General features: G+C 40.9%; 1 protein-coding gene across 3 annotated transcripts in view; it reads right to left on the bottom strand.

The window, feature by feature from the left end:
* LOC124290041 (sodium- and chloride-dependent glycine transporter 2-like) overlaps positions 1-15,133 on the bottom strand; it is a 42,886-nt gene extending 27,753 nt beyond the window's left edge. Inside the window, exons 1-9 of one of the 3 annotated variants that reach the window (XM_046726727.1) lie at positions 14,801-15,133; positions 14,130-14,275; positions 10,775-10,963; positions 9,912-10,050; positions 9,227-9,359; positions 7,991-8,125; positions 7,770-7,873; positions 782-894; positions 345-467 (exon numbers count right to left, since the gene is read on the bottom strand). In XM_046726727.1, the coding sequence (XP_046582683.1) occupies positions 454-467; positions 782-894; positions 7,770-7,873; positions 7,991-8,125; positions 9,227-9,359; positions 9,912-10,050; positions 10,775-10,963; positions 14,130-14,250 (948 nt within the window). In that variant the 5' untranslated portion in view covers positions 14,251-14,275; positions 14,801-15,133 and the 3' untranslated portion in view covers positions 345-453. Of the gene's footprint in view, positions 1-69; positions 170-338; positions 468-781; positions 895-7,769; positions 7,874-7,990; positions 8,126-9,226; positions 9,360-9,911; positions 10,051-10,774; positions 10,964-14,129; positions 14,276-14,800 lie in introns of those variants that run through there. The other 2 variants (XM_046726728.1, XM_046726730.1) reach the window with 2 other exon arrangements.
* Positions 15,134-20,441: the final 5,308 nt, after the last annotated feature.

Below are 20,441 nucleotides of genomic sequence, written 5' to 3'. Positions count from 1 at the left end.
GTTTACTCACCACATAATCAAACCAATACAGTTTCCAACCACACAACCAAACACAAATATGTTACTCACCATACAACCATGAAACCATGATACACTCCAGAAGAGCAGCCAAAGTGATGAAGATGGTGACTATGTACCAGTCCACCAACTGAAACACGTACACCCCACTCTGAAAATAAGAGTCACATACCATTATAAGAGATGATCTATATGGATATGAGTCGGATCGTCCCGCCGATCTTTCGCGTTTCGACCCATCATGTAGAATAATATACCATCGGCTCCAGCTTATTGATTCAACGTTTCTCATGTGCACTGTATTAAATATTTGCACAAACCTCAGTCGTCATCACAAGTCCGGCGAGGAAAGACACCAAACAGTAGGCTGCGTTGATTGGAACCCTCCATCTCAGTAGGGAGGGATACTCGTCCATGATAGCAGCCATGAAGGTTTCAACATGAGAGAACTTGATAAAATAAATTAATAAAAAATTGAACTAACAAGACAAAAAATATTACGAAAAAGGATCGTAGCAACGACAACAAAATCGAAAATTCAAGTTTTTGAAAACAAACAAACCTTGAAATAACGAGAAAATAATCGATGGTACGTAATTATAATCGAAGCAGCGAAATCCTTTTTCAAATAATTGAATTAATGAGAATTTTGCATTAAAATATATTTCGATATGAAATATTTTTTCTGGAACATAATCCCAAAACACCAGGTGTGTACTTTCTTTTACACGTCAGTGTAGCACAGTAAACGTTGTTTTCTTACTAGTGAATCCATTGCTAATAGGATAAGCATAGCAAAGAAGATGAAACTCCACAACTGAGGAAGCGGAAGTTGCGCTAAGGCTTCTGGGTAGATAACAAAGCCCAATCCAGGTCCTACAAGAAAACAAGAGTTTCAAACATAATAAATTATAATTAAAGGTATGGATGTTCGGGTGTTGTGATGTTTTGGGCGACGTTCTAATGAAAAATGCATTTGCTAAAAGGACAACTGTAGCTTGGATAACAACCAGATGATAAATGGCATTCATAGTTTGGTGTATAATTCATTCTCAACTCTCCATTCATGATCTGTATAGGTCCTGTAAGTCTTGCGAGGCGCTACTTCCGGTACTAAGCTGGTTCCCTGCTCCTTTTGAGCGCTAACATGCAATATGCGAGACGGGGCCCTGCTTACTTCTGGTACCAGGGTTCCGGTGTCAAGCGGATATTCAAGAACCAGTTCTGGTTCCAAATTGCGCGACAGCGAAATATGACTTTACTAGACGGGAGCAAATGTACAACCACGCTTGACATTATTGACCATCTCGTGTCATTCCGGGACAAGCCGAATATCGACTCGTGCCTCTCTGGTAGGATTTCATATTTGCGCATGAACATCAGAACTACTTTAAACAAGAACGATAACTCTATTCCTGTTTGATTCCAATTTTACTTAATATCACCGAAGCACTCGTACATTATCAATTTTAAAGTATTAAACCTCTTTGATACAACTAAAATAAGAGGAAAAAATATTTGTTTAAGACATATTGTAACGTAATATTAGCAGCTTTTCAACTTATATTTACAAATATACATTTCTAAATACGTTTTAAGAATCACAAATGGGATTTATGTTATTGAATCCTAAAGTAGATATTCAAAAATGGCTTTAAAATATTTCTGAAACTGAACATTCGTGTAACCTTGCTGCCATACCCTTGGTTGAATTTTAAAATGAATACGCTGAAAAAAATGAATGACCCCCCAAAACGTCAGACTAAAATATCCCCAGAGATGTGAAACGTAAGCCCAATGTCAAAGATTAAAGTTGATTAGTTACATACAAATATAATATTATTATTTTAAAACTAATATTTTGAAGCGACACATAATTACATTTCCTAAAAATGTTGAAAGCGCACGTACAATCTTCAAAACTAGCCCGCAAGATAGTCAGAAATAGACTCCGTTGCACGTGTGACAGCCGTTATGGCAACAAACGCACGTGCGTGTATTTGATTCTCTCACCATCCATGGCATTTTCCTTACTAAAAACTACACATGAGGCAACACAGTTATGTTAGCTACAAAAAAAACAAAAACGTTCTTTGTACTTTAAATATGACGATATATATTTTTTATGATTTTTTAAACAAACACATAATGACATAATCGATTTAAGTACTGATTATTTTTATAAAAGCAGCGAAATCATTACGCGCGTTGTAATTGGTTTGTCGTATTTTTGCTCATAACAAGCATCGATAGGGGTCAAGTCTTCTTGGAGGTTACAGAAAGGGACGAGTGGTGACGAATGCCATGCTTGACTGTCACAGCTGCTGACAGTCGTAATAGTTCTGGAGAATATCGTCTACCGCATCGCCAGAATTACAAAAAAGTGAACGCCCCATTGGGTGTGTCAGTGAGATTAGTTTTACGCCGCACCAGGCAATATTCCAACTATGTGGCGGCAGTCTGTAAATAATCGAGTCTGAACCAGACAATCCAGTGATCAACAGCAACAGTATCGATCCGACGCAATTGGGATACGATGTCATGTATCAACCAAGTCAGGGGTCCTGGCCACCCGATCCCGTTAGTCGCCTTTTACCACAAGCATGTGTTACTGAAGACCAATTCTAACCCGGAACGCCCATGGATGAATTATCGACCTTAGTGACACTCCAGATATGGTAGATGTATTACAGCATCGTGAGGTAAGGACTATAGTTACCTGATGATACAACATCCGTTATTGGTACACTGGCTTCATGTGACATGTAGCCAAGGATAGAGAACACAACCAGACCAGCAAACATGCTTGTACCTTCACACATGAACGTGCAGAAAATCGCATTCCTGAATGCAATACAAACATTGTGACAACCTATGACTATGCAATCAGACAAAATCTTGATTTTGTATGCTTAAAATGCTGATTTGATTTACATACCCAAAGCTTGATGTAGTTCACCAGACCCATAAAATGCAGTCATATAGCTTGTGGAAGAAGGGATCGTGTTCATAATGTATGGCTGGGAGTGGAGGGTGATGATGAGGATTTTTATGGAGAGGCATGTGCAATGGGAATGATCCCCCTAAGATTTATGTACAAAGTAAGTGGCCCCACCCCCAACCCCGCATGTCATGTACAAAATCAATCCCCCCTTTACATAATTGTTAAGCATAATTAAAATCATCACCATCATCTCCCATCCAATAATTATGAACGGTCCCTGATTATCAAAGTCTTTCTTGTACCATCGTAAAGATCCCACCATAAAGAAATAATTGGTAAACTATTTCTATGATCTCATTTTTATTTGTAGATTTCCATGCAGTCATTTTTGTGTTAGCACTGGCTAAAGCTTTAGGGCCTATTCGATTATGCTAAACCGGTTTTGGTTTCTGGAAAACCATGCACTCGTTTATGTCGAAACCTAAAACTTGGTTCTGAAACTTCGAAACCATCTCCGAGGCATGTTTCGCAGTTTCGGTTTCGCGTTCTCTCACAACAAACATGGCGGAAAAAGATCTTGGTGGCAAAATAGAACAGCAGTTTCTGTAACCAAAATAATGATACAAATCAACTGAGAACTAGGAAAATATTATTTAAAACGCCAGTCTATTGAACATGACTATTTTATGTAACTTGTATACATATAATTATTTGTAACAATATATAGTATGACCAGAAATTATTGAGAATTTTAGGAATATGTTTAATTGGATTTCTAGTATAAACAACCTTGACCAGCTATCAAGTGCTTGGTTTCATTCAAGAGAGACAACTCCGTTAATCTTTTTCATGAGTTTGTGAAGAGTTATCCCCCTTTGTTTACTTGCTAGCAGACGACAATTTTCAGTGATCCTCAGTATGGATGATTTAGAGAAGAGGAAGTTGATTTTAGAGTATTATAACAAGGACATCAGATCAGCTAAAGTGATTTCAAGTAGAACAGGCATCCCTTTGTCCATTGTTTATCGTGTTTTGAAAAATATTGCAAATGGATGTGACATTGAGCACCAGGGAGGCGCAGGTATGCCCAGAAAATTGACTGTCGGTGACAGGAGGCGGCTTGGTATTCTTGTTTCTAAAAACAAACGAAGGAGTTTAGAAAACTTAAGGCTGGATATGATTGATAGAGGAACTGTGGCTGTCTGTAAGGAGACAATTAGAACTGAGCTGCATGCAATGGGTTGGCAGAAAAGTCGAGGAATTCCATCACCGATCATGAAACCTGAACAAAAGGAGCGAAAGTTGAACTGGTGCTTACAGCATAGAAATTTTAACTGGGACAATGTGATTTTCTCAGATGAAAGTTCTGTGTGGCTGTTTCCTAATACACTGAAATTCTGGACCAAACAACTGAGAAACCTTTGTGTCAGCGCCCAAAGTACAGTCCGAAATCTAACGTTTGGGGTGGCATATCTGTGTTAGGGACAACGCCCGTGTGTGTATTTGAAGGGAATATGAACAGTGAGCGGTACACAGATATTCTCGAGGGACATTTACTTCCATTTGCTCACGTGTCTATGGAATTTTTGGATTTTCCAGCAGGACAACGACCCAAAACATCGTTCAAAGCATTCACAGGCCTGGTTTTGGACCCAAAATATGACATTATTAGATTGGCCAAGCTATATTCCTGACCTAAATCCAATAGAAAATGTTTGGGGACTTATGAAGGAAAGTGTCAATAAGAAAAATCTGACAAATATTGCTGAAATGAAAGAAGAGGTGATCCGATATTGGGACAGCATGGACCACGACTTTCTAACTTCTTTGATCAGTAGTATGCCCCGCCGCATTGAAGCCTGCATTGCTGCCCATGGTGACTTGACAAAATACTAACTGTTCACCTGTCTTTGAATCTGGAGTTATGTTCTGCTAATATTCACATTAATACGTGAGTAATGAGTGAAAAAAATTACAATCTTTAACTTCTCAATAATTTCTGGTTGTACTGGTAATTACATATACGCAAATATTTACTTCCAAAAGCATCTCAGCTCTTTATTATTTCTTAATTCCCTGATAAAATTAGAGAGGCACTGTAATCAAATCATTAAAGAAATGGACATAATAAGCGGATCAAAAACCTTTTTTGTGTACAATATCTTGACACATCAATGAATAACTCAGCACAATTTCAAGACATAACGTGAACGTTTGCAGTTCATTCAGACTCTTGACTTCAGTATCTAATGTGACCACCACGAGCGGCAATAACTGCAGCACAGCGTCTATGCATGGAGTCCACCAATCGATTGATGAAGGCCACTGGCACCTTGAACCACACTCTGAGAAAGGCCTGGCGCAATAAATCGGCTGTGTTCGGCCTTGGTATGACATGATTCAGTCTCCTCTGAATTTCATCCCAAAGATATTCAACTGGGTTTAAATCAGGATTAAGGGCAGGCCACTGCATAATGTTGACACCGTTCTGCTGTAGGAAGACCCGTGTAGCTCTGGCAGTATGGGTCCAGGCGTTATCATGCTGGAAAATCTTGTTCCGGTGACGTGCGAAATATGGTATGACGTAGGGTCTGAGAGCTTGGTCGATGTAGCGCACTGCTTTGATGCCGCCTCCTCTCCCTGGACCAAGGTTCCGGAACACAACAGGGCCGAAACACTGGTTCAGGCCTATTCCACCCCATACCATGATGCTTGCACCTCCCCATGAGTCTCGTTCCATAACACATTGGTCTGAGTAACGCTGACCACGTCGTCGACATATTCTTGTTCTGCCATCTGCAGTTGATACGCAGTACCGACTCTCATCTGTGAATAGAACAGTTCTCCATTGCCTGTATCGCCAGTTTTGGTGTTCACGCCGATGACGAGGGGTGAGGATAGGTCACCCGGTAAGGTCTACGGCAATGGAGGTTCCCGCTGTTAAGACGTCGGCGTACTGTATCAGTACTGATTGGTCTTCCGTGTGTTCCCACTGTCTGGTGTGCTGTTTCGGATGCCTCCATGAAGGGATTCTGTACATGCTGTCGCACAACATGGCGGACTTGTCGTCGTTTGGTCACCCTTGGTCTGCCAGTACGGGGGCGATCATTTGTGGTGTTGGTGGCCCGGAAACGTTGCTGCAGCCTGTAGATGGTCTGAACGTTGACCTGGAAGTGATTGGCAACGGCTTTTGCAGTGTGGCCAGCTTCAAGTCTTCCTAGCGCCTGGTTCCTCTGAGCTGTCGTGAGAAGGGACATCCTGCGGACGTTGTAATGTGAATGTTTCAACCAGGTTTGGGGGTGCATTTTTTAGGGTTGGTCCTTGTGAACAGCACGTGCAGCATGAGTTGCATGAAAAACATGGAGAACACCGTACCATCTCCGAGATCAGGTTGCGTTTTGGAGACCATTTCCTGGGTTCCATTCTGAGTTTGGGAAGGAATGTCTTTGCTCAGGTAAAGTTGGAGACATTGTCAAACATATACAATCAAAATATTAAATGAGTTTACAGAAAATTCCAAACTGACGTTTCTTTTGCTGCTTAGTATATAATAGCTGAGACATTTAGTTTGTACAGATTTTGAAACCGGATGGTGAAACCATCCACTCGTTTATAAAACTAGAAACTAGTTTCACTTTGAAACCATGTATCCGAAACTGGACACTCGTTTATAACAGGAGAAACCAGTTTCAGAAACCCAAACCAGTTTCGCAATAATCGAACAGGCCCTTAGTTGCAAGATAGTTGAAGCAGAACACAACTTTTCTATTTTATACCGAATGATATCATAAACATAGTTCAGAAAACAAGTATACTGTAATTCGTTGTTTTACGCGACGCTGCACCCTACCCTAGCCGATAAGTCGTCTCTTACAACAAACGTGGGTGCTGAAGACCAGTTCTAACCCCGAATCTGGACGGGTAAGTTTTGCAAATATTAAACATATCCGGTGATTGGATAAATTTTGATATCTACGAATTTCCAGTTATCTTTCAAGCATCACACAGTGCGTGTTTTCTAATATTTGATTTAATTTGGATACAGATGAGAATGAGGAACCACTGTATGCATACATATGTTTGAAGGCAACTGGCACAATTATGAAAAACAGAAGGACTTCGACAAGTCCTTGCAGTATTATCACAGCTCTTCAGCTTGACGTGGGGCGACTCTCCATCAACTCTAAGCAAAATGACAAATCAAATGAAACATCGCACTGCATTTCCTACAGATATAGTCGGGCCTGAAACTACCGGACACAGTTGGCATGGAATTTGGTGAAGCTGGCCATAGTTACAATAATCCCAGAAAGGCTTCCAACCACACATGTAGCTAACACAGGGAAACGTACATTAGCGTGTGGTATTACCTGAGGCTGTTGGCATGGAATTTAGTGCAGCTAGCCATAGTTACAATAGTCCCAGATGGACCTAGGGAGAGGGCACTTAGAGACAGGCTTCCAACCACACCTGTAGCTAACACAGGGAAACTTACATTAGCGTGTGGTATTACCTGATACAGTTGGCATGGAACTTGGTGTAGCTGGCCATAGTTACAATAGTCCCAGATGGACCTAGGGAGGGGGCACTTAGAGACAGGCTTCCAACCACACCTGTAGCTAACACAGGGAAACTTACATTAGCGTGTGGTCAGTATTACCTGAGACAGTTGGCATGGAACTTGGTGTAGCTGGCCATAGTTACAATAGCCCCAGATGGACCTGGGGAAAGGGCACTTATAGACAGGCTTCCAACCACACCTGTAGCTAACACAGGGAAACTTACATTAGCGTGTGGTCAGTATTACCTGAGACAGTTGGCATGGAACTTGGTGTAGCTGGACATTGTTATGATGCATCCCCAGGCCGGACCAAGGGAGTAGAACACCTGGAGACAGGCCTCTAACCACACCTGAAAGAAATACCGGCGATATTGTAAAAATAATAGACATAATATAGTCATAAATGTCTATCTGTTTTCTGAATCGTCTACCCTTCCACACCATATATAGCACAGTTGTTTAATTACCTGCATTTCTAGAAGTTTACTAAAGTTTGGAGTGATGTAAAACAGAGCTCCATCTGTTCCTCCGGGTAGAGTCAGGCCTCGAATAAACAGGATCACCAGGATGACATAGGGCAACGTTGCGGTCACATACACAGCCTGGAACCAAGACGGTTACAAAGGTAGTAACAGTACCAATTATTGTTATTAGCATTATTATTATTAGTATCAGTATTATGTACTTACAGATTAAATAGTAATAGTAGTGCAGCAGAGAGGGTTCGGGTGATCCTGGCAGTAGTATTAGTCAGGCTAGTAGTAATAGTAATTATAGTAAGGCTCATCATCAGCTCAGGGCCCTCGTAGTAATAGCATTATAGCAGCCCAGACAGCGAATGGGACTTCTCCCAGGAAACGCTAGTAGTAGTTGAACCCACCAAGAACTTTCCGGAGAATATGAAGGCTCCCCAACACTGCAGCCTTCTGCATTTCCCAGAGTGTAATAGTAATTATGTAGTCCCGGTGGTAAGAACCTGGCACTCTCCTGATCTGTAATTATAAGAGATCAGGAGGTACCAAACCTAGGGCACCGAGAACAATGGGGAGCCTGACGACAGTGTACTTGGGATAATTAGCAAGACATTTCAAGTACAGTGGTCGTAGTAGGCTCCCCAGTATTAGCAGTAGTATTATTATTATTATTATTATTAGTAGTAGTAGTAGTAGTAGTAGTAGTAGTAGTAGTGGTAGTGGTAGTAGTAGTAGTAGTAGTAGTAGTAGTAGTAGTAGTAGTAGTAGTAGTAGTAGTAGTAGTAGTAGTAGTAGTAGTGGTGGTGGTGGTGGTGGTGGTGGTGGTAGTGGTGGTAGTAATATATGTAGTTGTAAGTGTAGTTGTAGTACTTCTAGAAGTACATGTAACAATCATAACTCAAGCCATGGAGATACAAGTTGTAGGTTGTCTCTCATATGATACTTCTATTGCATGGACCCATGAAGAGCCGGGTTAGAATCTGCCTTCAGGAACCCATGTTTGTCGTAAGAGGCGACTACCGTGATCGTGTTGTCAGGCTCGCTGACTTGGTTGACACATGTCATCATGTTCCATTTGCGTAGATCGATGCTCATGATGTTGATCATTTAAGTGTCTGGTCCAGACTCGATTATTTACAGACTGCCACCATAATGCTGAGTGCGGCGTTAAACAACAAACACAACAAAATACAGATGATAGAATCCCCATTCTGAGACAGAGTGACCTACCTTACCAGAAGATCTCACGCCTTTTACCACACAGATGAAGATGAGGAACCAAGAAGCGAGAAGACACAACGCCATCTCCCACTTGATAGATCCGGTGTGCTCGATACCTTCCGATATTCCGAGCGCCTTGAAGCTGAATGTATTATTTAACAAATTGTTAAACAACATCTTCAGCTGAGTTATAATGAGATTTGTGTTACTTCTATATAGACATTGTACCTGGATTCATAAACAGGTTGGTAGTGGGGTAGCCCAGTGGTTAAAGCGTTCGCTCGTCACGTCGAAGACCCGGGCTCGATTCCCCTCATGGGTACAATGTGTGAAGCCTATTGCTGGTGTCCCCCGCCGTGATATTGCTGGAATATTGCTAAAAGCGGCGTAAAACCATACTCACTCACTCAGTCTTAGTGGTAGGTAGATTTAGATTTTCGGATCATGCTTTAAGATCAGCGGTCGAGGTTTCGATGACCCTAATTCACTCCTTCACAAACAGGTATACCATTCTGGATACTTCCTCACACTTATTGTACAGAAATGCATCAAAAGCTATATGATTTGGGCATGTATTGCGATGCTTGAAGACAAGCATGGACACATAAGCAGGTGCACACTTTAATGTCCATACGTTGTACACCACGTAATATTCTATATTCGTCATGACAGGGATTGGCGAGTCTTCACTTACTGCCAAAATTCCTCTGCTGCCGTACGGAAAACATTGTTCAATTCACTGTCCTCCAGACTGGTAGTGTTTCCGTAACTTGTCTCGATGGTGTATGTTGCATTGAAGGTGTTGGTCTTATTCAAGCTTGTAGAATTAAACACTGCAAATCAAAGTCTTTAGTAGAATATCCCTGCACACGAATAAGCTTACTGGCGCACACTGGCGCACAATGGAAATACGTCTTTGTTCTAATGTACATGAAAATAGACACGCATGGCATTATCCGGTAATCTTCCTTTCTATAACAATTTATATATTTAATATCAAAGTACGTTTACAATTTGTTTTTATTTCAGAACATTGCACTAACATAAAAATGACAAATTTGAACTTAGGTCACAAACAACAGGGTTACTCTTTTATGTGCTTAATTAACATCTGATTTCTCATTGTTATGTTCTCTAAAATCAAAAGTAATACAAAGCATAAACTACTCTTAGGAATTATGGATTATTCATAGGTCGTGGTTGAATAAGCGAACACCATGTGGCGTACAGCATACATTCTACGATATCGTCTTAATACTGTGAAAGCAATGAGTGTGTGATCAGCAATCTGATCGCTTGAGACACGTTTTTCGATGAGGTTTGGCCCCGTAAATGATGTCGATAGATGTTTTGGTACCTAATCTCAACGGCGAAAACAAATTGTCAACAATTTCAAAATTATTTTTTGAGCATCTAATACCTAATAACATCCGCAGATTAGAAATCACATCATGTTTCTGTCTTACATATTCGTTGTTCCTCTGTTTTAATTATTCGCTGTTCCTCTGTCCTAATTATTCGCTGTTCCCCTGTCCTAATTATTCGACTATGTGATACCTCCATTTACTCTTTGATTCAATGCCTTGAAACCAGTGACACAAGAGTCAGTGTTCCACGTGTTGTTGCAGTTTGTCCAGGGGAGGATGTCACTGAAGGAGGAGATGGCGTAGTACATTGCCCACCCACAGATGACGTTCAGATAGACAGCAGAAACAACACACAGGATCAGCATACCGATACCAATACCTGCAAAATTAAACACGACGTAATACCTCGATGTATATACTACATATATCGGCTCAAAAAGGGTTAGAACTAATGATTTACGATGACATTGCATATGAGCGCAACATCTGACCACGATAGAATTCAACCTCATGGGTAAACAACACCTGGCCCCGATTTCTCGAAACAAACTTAAGTTTTTCTCAAATTTCCAACAGAGTTTGACAATTTGAAACAGCTGAATTTTTAACTCAACTGCATTTTTTAAATAAAAAAGCCCAAACAACTTAAGTAATCTATCCACCAAACTCAAATTGTCTACTAAGTTTGAGTTTAATATTGATTTCAGTTTATTCTGGAAAATGCATTTCCTGCGTTTTCTCAAATTTGAGTAAAAACTCTGCCTTCAGTCAAAACTGAGACTTAAGTTTGTTTCGAGAAATCGGGGCCTGATGCCCGTACGTGAATGGAGCCAAGGTTTACAGGGGAACTCACAATCACTAATCAATGTACAGGGTGCCATTTAACAAAACAAACTTAGCACTAAGACTACCTCAAGTCTATGTTAAAGGTCACATGCAACCAAAAAAATCAAACATAATTAAAACACAATTATCACTTATTCATGACACATAATATACATTGATGGTTATGAAAAAACATATAAACAAAATTATAAGCGTACAATCGCAAATCAAAAGTGCAATATTGTGTACTTGGGTTTACTTCCCAAGAAACGAAGCAGCCGGGATACCGAACCCAGTCAGAGCGGGTGGGTGTGCACTCAAGTGTAACGGCTGGTTCATTTGCGTATGCCCTCACGGCTCATTGTCTGTGTATATATCGAGATGTTGGGTTTTGTAAATACATGCTCATTTTTTGTGTATAACATTTTGCAATCAACAGACATCATAACATATCATGTGTTCAAATATCACACCTGCCTGTCTGTGTAATTACATAATGTGACAGAGACCGAACTCGGGCCATAAATCAATGCGTTTTGTTTATGGTGTATAGCCTGATTGGTGTTAAGTTCAAATTGCATGTGGTCAGTGATCGCAGTTGTGTATTGAATATTGTCATTAGCAGACAGGCAGGCAGACACACAGGTGTCAATAAAACAAGACATTGAGTTTTGTCTGTGACAACGACATATCTATATCACAGTTAGAAATTCTGTCAACGCTAAATAATGACATTGCTTTTAAGTATCGAACTGAGAAAGTGACTCGGTAAGAAGAACGTGTGGTGAAATAGACAAATGAAATTATATAAACAGTTTATTTACTGTCATAACATATAAAAAAGCTCGCGCCTGTGAGATATCAACAAAACATTAGGAAAATAGCTCACACCAAAGCCTTCACTGAGTATTCACCGGACAGCCCGCTTCCAAGTTGCGCGAACCTATTTCACTGCGCACGTGCTATGAGCGCAGCCCAGCTGTTGAATCCAGTTTTCCCCCGAAAAGTCGGGGGAAAATTAGTGAATCGTTTGAACTCCGATTTCGCGCGTTTTTTTTCATCGCGTTATTTTTCAACTTTATAAGTTGAATTTGCATTTTTTGATGATTTGTTTCGGCAAGTCCATACCGAAAGGTATCAGAATCTGCAAAGTTGTGTTTTACGTTGCATGTGACCTTTAAGGTATGGGAGTTACGGTCACCTTAGCGCTAAGACTACCTCAAGTCTATGTTAAGGTATGGGAGTTACGGTCACCTTAGCGCTAAGATCGCTTTGTACAACGGCACACTGATACATGATCCTATCAGAACACAGGGAAAGGGAAGAACTATGAAAAACCCGGAAGAGGGAACCTGACTTTTCATGCAGTGTATGTTATCAGGAAAGGACATGTTATGATATTTCAGATAATTGTACGTTTTTAAGTGCATCATTCCAATTGGTAACCTAGCAACAGTGAATTGTCCCGAGCTTTTGGTAACAACAAGGACATAGCTGGAAATTGTATTGACTTATTATATAATATAATATCGTGCCATGTCTAACATTGGATAGTAGTGACAAACCCTTCATCAGGGGACATAGGCCCGCATTGGATAGTAGTCACTAACCCTTCTTCAGGGGACATAGGCCCACATTGGATAGTAGTCACTAACCTTTCATCAGGGGACATAGGCCCACATTGGATAGTAGTCACTAACCCTTCATCAGGGGACATAGGCCCACATTGGATAGTAGTCACTAACCTTTCATCAGGGGACATAGGCCCGCATTGGATAGTAGTCACTAACCCTTCATCAGGGGACATAGGCCCACATTGGATAGTAGTCACAACCCTTCATCAGGGACAACCCTTCATCAGGGGACATAGGCCCACATTGGATAGTAGTCACTAACCCTTCATCAGACATAGGCCCACATTGGATAGTAGTCACTAACCCTTCATCAGGGGACATAGGCCCACATTGGATAGTAGTCACTAACCCTTCATCAGGGGACATAGGCCCACATTGGATAGTAGTCACTAACCTTTCATCAGGGGACATAGGCCCACATTGGATAGTAGTCACTTACCTTTCATCAGGGGACATAGGCCCACATTGGATAGTAGTCACTAACCCTTCATCAGGGGACATAGGCCCGCATTGGATAGTAGTCACTAACCCTTCATCAGGGGACATAGGCCCGCATTGGATAGTAGTCACTAACCCTTCATCAGGGGACATAGGCCCACATTGGATAGTAGCCCCATTCATCAGATATAGGCCCATTTCGGTAGGGACATAGGCCCACATTGGATAGTATTCACTAACCTTTCATCAGGGGACATAGGCCCACATTGGATAGTAGTCACTTACCCTTTCATCAGGGGACATAGGCCCACATTAGTCACTAACCTTTCATCAGGGGACATAGGCCCACATTGGATAGTAGTCACTAACCTTTCATCAGGGGACATAGGCCCACATTGGATAGTAGTCACTAACCCTTCATCAGGGGACATAGGCCCGCATTGGATAGTAGTCACTAACCCTTCATCAGGGGACATAGGCCATTGATAGTAGCATTGGATAGTAGTCACTGACCCTTCATCAGGGGACATAGGCCCGCATTGGATAGTAGTCACTAAACCTTCATCAGGGGACATAGGCCCGCATTGGATAGTAGTCACTAACCTTTCATCAGGGGACATAGGCCCGCATTGGATAGTAGTCACTAACCTTTCATCAGGGGACATAAACTCCACACATCAGGGACCACACATGTGAAGGACTCTTTCCTGAAAACTGTCCAAGGACCACTTCCAGGAAGAGCATTGGAAGGCCACACAATACCAGACATATGACGAAAGGAATCAGGAACGCCCCTGGAACAGCAGAACACCAATTTCTTTTTTCTCTTCAGTGTATTCTACATAGGCACAATGGAGCAAAGTAGTCATTACAGAACACACATTGACTTGTCATATGACATTAGCTTTGATTTAAAAAATAAATACAATTTTTTCTTTGTCAGAGCTTTCTCACGTTGTATTGTATTTGTTACCAACATTGTATTTTCATACTTTAGGTATTAAATTAATTAGGAATTGTTTGGCCAAGTATCTGCTATTTTTGCTGAAACATCTCCATTGCTAACAAACGCCAAGTATTTTTTTGTTAATTTAATTGACACACTACGGTAATGAATTCTTCAATCTAATCTCCAACTGGAATGTAAGGTCGGATCAGAGTACAACAATCAGAGAACAAAATATAGCTTCTATTATTACACAGGCAGAATCCGGTAAATGTTGATTATAAAATCATATCTTCAAAAATAAAAAGGCGTTATCTATGTCTAATATACGCTGTGTTGTTAGAATATTCCTTGAGGAAAGAAATGTGGCAACCTCCTCCATTTCGATTGCAGATGTAGGGAAACCGCCACACGTTGCCAAGAGCAACGCAGAAGCCAATCATGGAGAGCAGGTATTCTGTCTGTGATGCCCACTGCCCCCTTTCGTCTCGCCGGTTTTCATCCTTGGAGCTCTGTGAGTCTTGTAAATCAGACATACCAACTGACTGTTTGTCTCTCTTGTCATAATCTTGGATAGACTGCATTTCTGAAGTAAGGTAAATAACACTTCAGATTTGCTTCTTGTGTAATGTAATCCTTGCAGAGTATGTTACGCTAGATGTGTGTAATTTCACAAGGTATTTCCCGAAGACAATTCTGCTTCTTGCAAGGCTGTACAATAAATACACAATGCCGTTTAGAATACCTTCTCAGTAAGCTGTATGAGTGCCTTCGCTGACGTGAGAATCATGCTGTTAAATCCATATCCAGAACGTGTGCTGAGCGTATGGCAATATCAATTATAGTGTGTGACAGGCATACGCCACTATCAATTAAAGCGTATGTTTCTAGAGTCCCCATGATCGGAAAGCAGACTGGTGGAGACGATTACATATTGTCTGAGTGGAAACGTTAACATTGCTGATATTCCTCGGGTCATTTCTGAGTGTGGTGGCGGTCATGAAGCTGTGACGTCTTGCTGTAATCACAAGAACCCTACCTTCCCGTTGTGTGGTGGAACGCAATGGGCCACCTACATGTCGCTGGGTAGCTGATCCAAATGACTGGTAACGAATTCATGACTGGCGAAAAAGACCTTTGTGGCGTGACGTTGTGTTGACCCAGTTTCAAGCATGCCTATGCATCTACCTAGCTCAGTTAACTCGGTCTTCAAACGACGTCTTTAACGCTGAGGGTACATTAGTGCATTCAGGTGTTGCAACGATTCTGTCATGGAAAATCTAAACAAAGTGCTTAAGCAGATCGCGCTCATCGTGCCAATTACTTCATGCCTCTTTCCATTCACCATCGAACTGAGATCTAATGGGGTGGTTACCCAGTAATTGTATACAATGATATTTCAATCTTTGTTTGTAGGAAGATTTTATTTATTGCATCGAAATCTGTATCCGATTTCTCAAAAGAAACTTTTTTTCAAATTTCTGAGTTTGACAATTTGAAACAAGTTGAGTTTCTAACCCAGTTGCATTTCTAAGACCAAAAAAACACCCAGGCAAACTAACTCCAAACCTAAGTTTAATTTCATATCAATTTCAGTGTATTCTGCGAAATGCGTTTTCCCATGTTTTCTCAAATTTGAGTAAAATCTCTTCAGAAAAAAACTTGCTGACAGAGGTCCTCAGCAAAGTTCGAGTAGAATACTTTCCTGCAGGCCCAAAGTAGATAAGAGCATTTGTTAGTAGAGTCATAGCGAACTGGCTCACAACGACAGCCAGCGTGGTCTGTTGCATATACAAATATATACAAAATGTGATAGGATTTATGCAGATTCCACAAATGTAATTAATTAGCGGTGACTTGTCAGTATCGGTTTGCTGTGTTTCTGAAGCTCTACTATATACATGCGGAGACAAAAGTAAGTATATAAATATTTCTTCCATTTACATCCCAGTAAATACGTATGGGGGAAATAACCATCCCCATTTTAACATATATCACAATCACAGGTTACTATAAACTAGGGATAGTCGGTGGGGAGAACATACGACACACATGCAGTGTGTCAATCGATACCGTCACACTCAACCATAATGCTGCACTGGGTACTATTTGTTTCAATGTGACATGTTTCATCTTGTTATGATCATGCAACTGCAGATGTTTAATCCAGCACATCAGTCCTTGAATTTAAAGTGTGAAATCGAAGAAATGATTTAAGATTTTAATAGGAAAGTTTGATTTTGGTGCGGCCATCCAATTCAATGCGACTATGTTATGATGAACTCTAACTGATTGTTTGTGTGTAGTTAATCTTTCGTCTCAACCATTTGACCTGCTTAAGGACGGTAAATAGCCAAACCAGTAAATAATTGAGGCTAGTTCAGACAGGTGATGATACCATGAACATCGATCCTCAAATTCAGGAAATAATGTCATGCAGTGACCCGAGTCATCGAGCCGACCGATCCTCTTAGTTGGTCTCACATAGAAACACAACGAGGCACACTGAAGTATATTGAAAACTAACTGTCGCCTTACTCAAAAACAGTCCAGACGTCAACGAAAATGTTGGAAGTTAATTATGATTGTCCAACATGGCAACACATTTCCTCTATGGCAGTTGGTGGTCCAGAAACAATGTATGTGAATGGAGACGACAAGACCTGTATTGTTTCAAGGTGGTTAACATTGGAGAAAGACAGTGCAGAAATGAGACAGGCACAAAAATACTGTAGTTTCTTCAAGCTGATGACTCGGTACAGACACTGAAAATGACAATACTCACTGAATTGGCAGGTAGCTTGAGAAGGGAGCTAACACGGCTTTAAACCACTGGCGAAAGTTATGTCCATTGTTCTTCGAAGTGTTTTATTAGCATAACTAAACAACTGCCCTTGGGCAATTATTTCTATTTAACAACAATATAATTGTACTCATTTTGATAATCTTCGTCGTGCTTAATACATTATACGCGTATTAAATAAGTATGCCCTCGTGGTGTAAGCCGTTTAATCACCCCCAATACTATAGTTATTTAACTCGACCTTGTAAGGGTGATTAACCTATACTTGCCTCAAGGAAAGCTTGTTGGAGAGTTGAGATGACCTCTCCGTGATCAAGCGGATAGAGCGTCTGCCAAAAGAGCTGAAGGATTCCCGGCCGCGTCATGCAAAAAACAACAATTCCCTGCCGCGTCATGCCAAAAACCCAATGCCTTTATACCTGGAAATACAGCAGTGAAACAAGGATTGGCCAATTCGGACAATTTTCCGAGTGGGGGTATCAGTGTCTGAGGGTTGTAGCACTTAGTCTATTAGACATCGTCATCAATCGGACAAGTACAAGCAATAGAGACAGGCACAGACAAGTGCACGCACGTCGCTAATCACCATAAAGTCTGCGAAAAATGGCGGTTTCAGTGTGACACGACTTGCCTCATTTGAAGGTGGTTCGAGAAGACAGGTAATAATAATGTTATGTTGCCAGAGAAATATAAACGGACACTTCACCCACTTATTCCATTATCATTAGATCGTGACAGATAAAATATTGGATATTAGTTATGAAATTGCAAGATGGAATATAATTCTTCTTTGTAAGTCAGAAGAATGAATAATCATTTATTAAGTGAGTAAGACGCGTATATGGTGAAAAATATTAAAATGTCTCTCTGAATCTAATATGGTAAATCAGCTGATGTTCATGTTGGCTGACATCACTCATATTAAACTTCGTGTAAGAGAAAGTTACGTTGGAAGAACTGACACTTGTTTTGTTTTCATCTAAGATTACGTTTCTAATGTTCTAACATACGCCTGCTTCATTTCTTGATGTTATCTGGCAAATCCAAATCATGGAAGCATGCGATAGTAGGAACCACCGAACGATCCGAATATAACTGGCATCTATCCTTTCTAACAAAAGGAAAAACTCATCACCATAACTTATATCATCATCTTCAACGATATATTATTGGATTCAAGGATCTTCGGCGTGACGAGCGAACGCTTTACCCACGAGGCTACCCCACCGCCCCACACCTCCTAGTAGAATGTCAGTGGCTTGACCTACTTACTTTCTTGTAAGTGAGTGAGTGAGTTTAGTTTTACGTTGCTTTAAGCAATATTCCAACAATATCACGGCGAGGGACACCAGAAAATGGGCTTCACACACCATTGCACGCATGTAGGGAATTAAACCCGGGTCTTCGGCGTGACGAGCGAACGTTTTAAACACTAGGCTACCCCACCGTCCCACACATACAAAGTGGATGCTATGTGATGAAAATGATCTCACAGCGGTAGCCATCGCAGCCGGAAAAGGATTGATTTCTGAAAGAATTGTTTTGAAACATCGGAAAAAATGTTTGACGCCAGGTTGACACAAAGCAAACAGTTAAGTGGGCGTGCTAGGTTGTGTAAGTAATAGTTATTGCCATAGTTTCCGAGTTGTTGTATCGGCAGATATCAGGACAGTTTAGTCCGTGGGGCCCTCCAGTTTTTGTCAATGAAATCTGTAGTACTATGAACGTTTTCTCAAGTGATTTGATTGGCTCATCCAAAATGCACGAGCATCGCGCTCCTGCACGTGCAATATTCAGGTATAAACGCAGAACGTATACCGAGTTCGATAAGGCTAGAGACGAGTTGTTGTCTCAAATTGACTTTGAGGACCGAGAAGACTTTGAACTTACATCTAGTCAAGAGCCACGGCGCTTTAGTGAACCTGTGACTGGTGAATTTATCGAAGCTTTGCATCAAAATCGGATTACTCAAAATACACAACGGAATACTAAATGGTGCGTAATTTGTAAACATCTACGACTCGTGGGCGAAAAACAGAAACACACGAATACCTCAACAAGATACAGCTGCAAGTGAGCAGTATGTATTTGTACCTCCTCTCTTTGCTGAAGTTCCCTCAGACGCCCTCGACTACTTCTGGATGTGTGGCTGTATTTGTGAATTTAAACGACAAGATGGAACCGTGTATCCCGCACTGTCGGTCAAAAATATTTGTATCGGTATATGGCGCTACTTGCGTAACGTTTGTAAGAGACCAGATCTAAACTTCATGGATGTGCATAACCACGAATTCACTAACTTTCGTGCCACCCTTGATGGTGTGATGAAACAAATCAACCAAAAGGGTATTGGACTCTCTTCATGCAAAGCACAGCCTGTCACGCCTTTAGAAGAAGTTTCTGAGACTTATTGTGGTGTGTTACATGCAGTTTACTTCTACAACTGCAAAGTTTTTGAATAAGGGCAGTCGATGAACACGCCAATCTGGAAGTCAGTCAATTTGAGTTTGGCCGATATTCTGTTGGAGAATACGTGCGATTCATTGGACGTGTCACGAAAAATCAGGGCGGGCTGAAGCTGTGTGGACAGATTTAGTTCAAGTAAGTATTTTCCATACAAATATACTGAGATAGAAAGGAACGCAAATTCAGTCGTAAATATAACTACAACTTAAAATAAAATCATCTCTTCCTATGTTCATAATCAATTTTAGCCGGCGAAAGGTAGTTTGCGTGAAAAACTCATTGGTAAATCTATAATTAGCAAAATAAGTATTTTCGTTTCGACAGTGAAAAAATAGATCACTGCCAAAGCATCAATTGAAGTATATTTATACGATTTTAGTCGCGAGGAGTGAATATTAAGTGTTTGTTCGTTTCAGGGATATCAAGCAATACGCCCAACCTGACAACCAACGATGTTTTGTGGGACTTCTTAAGACCTACTTGGCAGCAATACCGGCCGAGGGTCCTTTCTACAGACGACCTCTTGTAGCCAAGGACGGAAAGCTGCGATACTCACAACAGAAAGTTGGGGTACACATATTGCTGAAAATGTTCAAGACAATGTGCAACGAGGCAGGTCAATATGGAAGATTTACCGACCATTCAGGAAAGGTACAATTAATTCGATTTCATGACTTTTTAGTACATGAAACGCTAAGTAGTGAAATATACTGAACAAAACCAATTAAGGACCATCCCAAAATCC

The sequence above is a fragment of the Haliotis rubra genome, unplaced genomic scaffold (genome assembly GCF_003918875.1).
Source record: "Haliotis rubra isolate DU_JTF1 unplaced genomic scaffold, ASM391887v1 Scf455, whole genome shotgun sequence".
NCBI classification, from domain to species: Eukaryota; Metazoa; Mollusca; class Gastropoda; order Lepetellida; family Haliotidae; genus Haliotis; species Haliotis rubra.
Note: the sequence above shows the minus strand (reverse complement) of the source record. Positions and strands in the feature narration are given on the sequence as shown.